The 1,601-nt window shown below is 46.7% G+C and overlaps 1 protein-coding gene across 4 annotated transcripts in view; it reads left to right on the plus strand.

The window, feature by feature from the left end:
• Window positions 1-282, plus strand: part of LACC1 (laccase domain containing 1) — a 23,486-nt gene extending 23,204 nt beyond the window's left edge. For all 4 annotated transcript variants that reach the window (XM_068171165.1, XM_068171163.1, XM_068171164.1 and 1 more), the window contains one exon: window positions 53-282. In XM_068171165.1, coding sequence (XP_068027266.1) covers window positions 53-282 — 230 coding nt within the window. The remainder of the gene's footprint in view (window positions 1-52) is intronic.
• The last annotated feature ends 1,319 nt before the right edge of the window (window positions 283-1,601 follow it).

Below are 1,601 nucleotides of genomic sequence, written 5' to 3' on the forward strand. Positions count from 1 at the left end.
CTATAAAGAGATGAGTTATAAACCTTTTTGTTGAACCTTTCATTTTTCACAGGGTGGAAAGGCACATTGTTAGGAGTTTCAATGGCCACAGTAAATGCCATGGTATCTGCATATGGCTGTAACCTGAAAGACATCCTTGTGGTGCTGGGCCCCTCTGTAGGACCTTGCTGCTACAGACTTCCTCATGAATCAGCAAAAGAATTTCACAGAATTGATCCAACGTGTGTGAGACTCTTTGACTCTGCAGATCCATATATTGATATTAGGAGAGCAACAAGGTAAGCCTGCTGAGTGGACCAAAGAGGAATTCCCTCATAGTTACCAATAATTATCATAGAATCATAGAATCAGTAAGGTTGGAAAAAGACCTCAGAGATCATCAAGTCTAACCTGTCACCCAACACCTCAGGACTAATTAAACCATGGCATCAAGTGCCAAGTCCAAACCCTTTTCGAACACCTCCAGGGTCAGTGACTCCACCACCTCCCCGGGCAGCACATTCCAATGGCCAATCTGTCTTTCTATGAAGAACTTGCTCCTTACCATGAGCCTAAACCTCCCCTGGCACAGCTTCAGACTGTGTCCTCTTGTTCTGGTGCTGACTGCCTGGGAGAAGAGACCAACTCCCACCTAGCTACAACCTCCCTTTGGCAAGAAGGTCTCCCCTGAGCCTCCTCTTCTCCAGGCTAAGCAACCCCAGCTCCCTTAGCCTCTCCTCACCAGGGCTTGTGCTCCAAACCCCTGCCCAGCTTTGTGACCTTCTCTGCACGTGTACAAGTGTCTCAATATCCTTAAATTGAGGGGCCCAGAACTGGACACAGGACTCAAGGTGTGGCCTAACTAGTGCTGAGTCCAGGGGCACAATGACTTCCCTGCTCCTGCTGGCCACTCTGTTCCCGATACAGCCCAGGATGCCATTATTTTGATAATGTATTTTCCAGCACTACTATGGTGAGGATAGAGTAGAGTAGAGTAGAATAGAATAGAATAGACCAGACCAGACCAGACCAGGTTGGAAAAGACTTTTGAGATCATCCAGTCCAACCTATCATCCAACACTAATCAACTGAACCATGGCACCAAGTGCCTCATCCAGTCTCTTCCTAAACACCTCCAGTGATGGTGACTCCACAATCTCCCTGGGCAACACATTCCAATGGCCAATCTCTCTTTCTGTGAAGACCTTTTTCCTAAAATCCAGCCTAAACCTCCCCTGGCCCATCTTGAGTCTATGTCCTCTTGTTCTGGTGCTGGTTGCCTGGGAGAAGAGACCAACCTCTGCCTGGCTACAACCTCCTTTCAGGTAGTTGTAGACAGCAATAAGGTCACCCCTGGGTCTCCTCTTCTCCAGGCTAAGCAGCCCCAGCTCCCTCAGCCTCCCCTCATGTTGTTAATGTATGGATTATAGGCAAATGTTCAACTTAAATGTGATTTTGCTGGCTACAGAAAGCTACTGGAAGTTAAAAGAGAAGCAAATCAAAGTCTCAGTCACACTAGTGGCACAGTTTGTTCAGTTGGTACTTGATGAGTTGTTTGAATGAGGGTGTCTTAATGAATGTGAAGAATCACCACAAACATTATCTTCTGTGTTTTTTCCTTA

This window comes from Melanerpes formicivorus, unplaced genomic scaffold (assembly GCF_026170545.1).
Source record: "Melanerpes formicivorus ecotype bairdi unplaced genomic scaffold, bMelFor1.0.p_v2 SCAF_2149, whole genome shotgun sequence".
NCBI classification, from domain to species: Eukaryota; Metazoa; Chordata; class Aves; order Piciformes; family Picidae; genus Melanerpes; species Melanerpes formicivorus.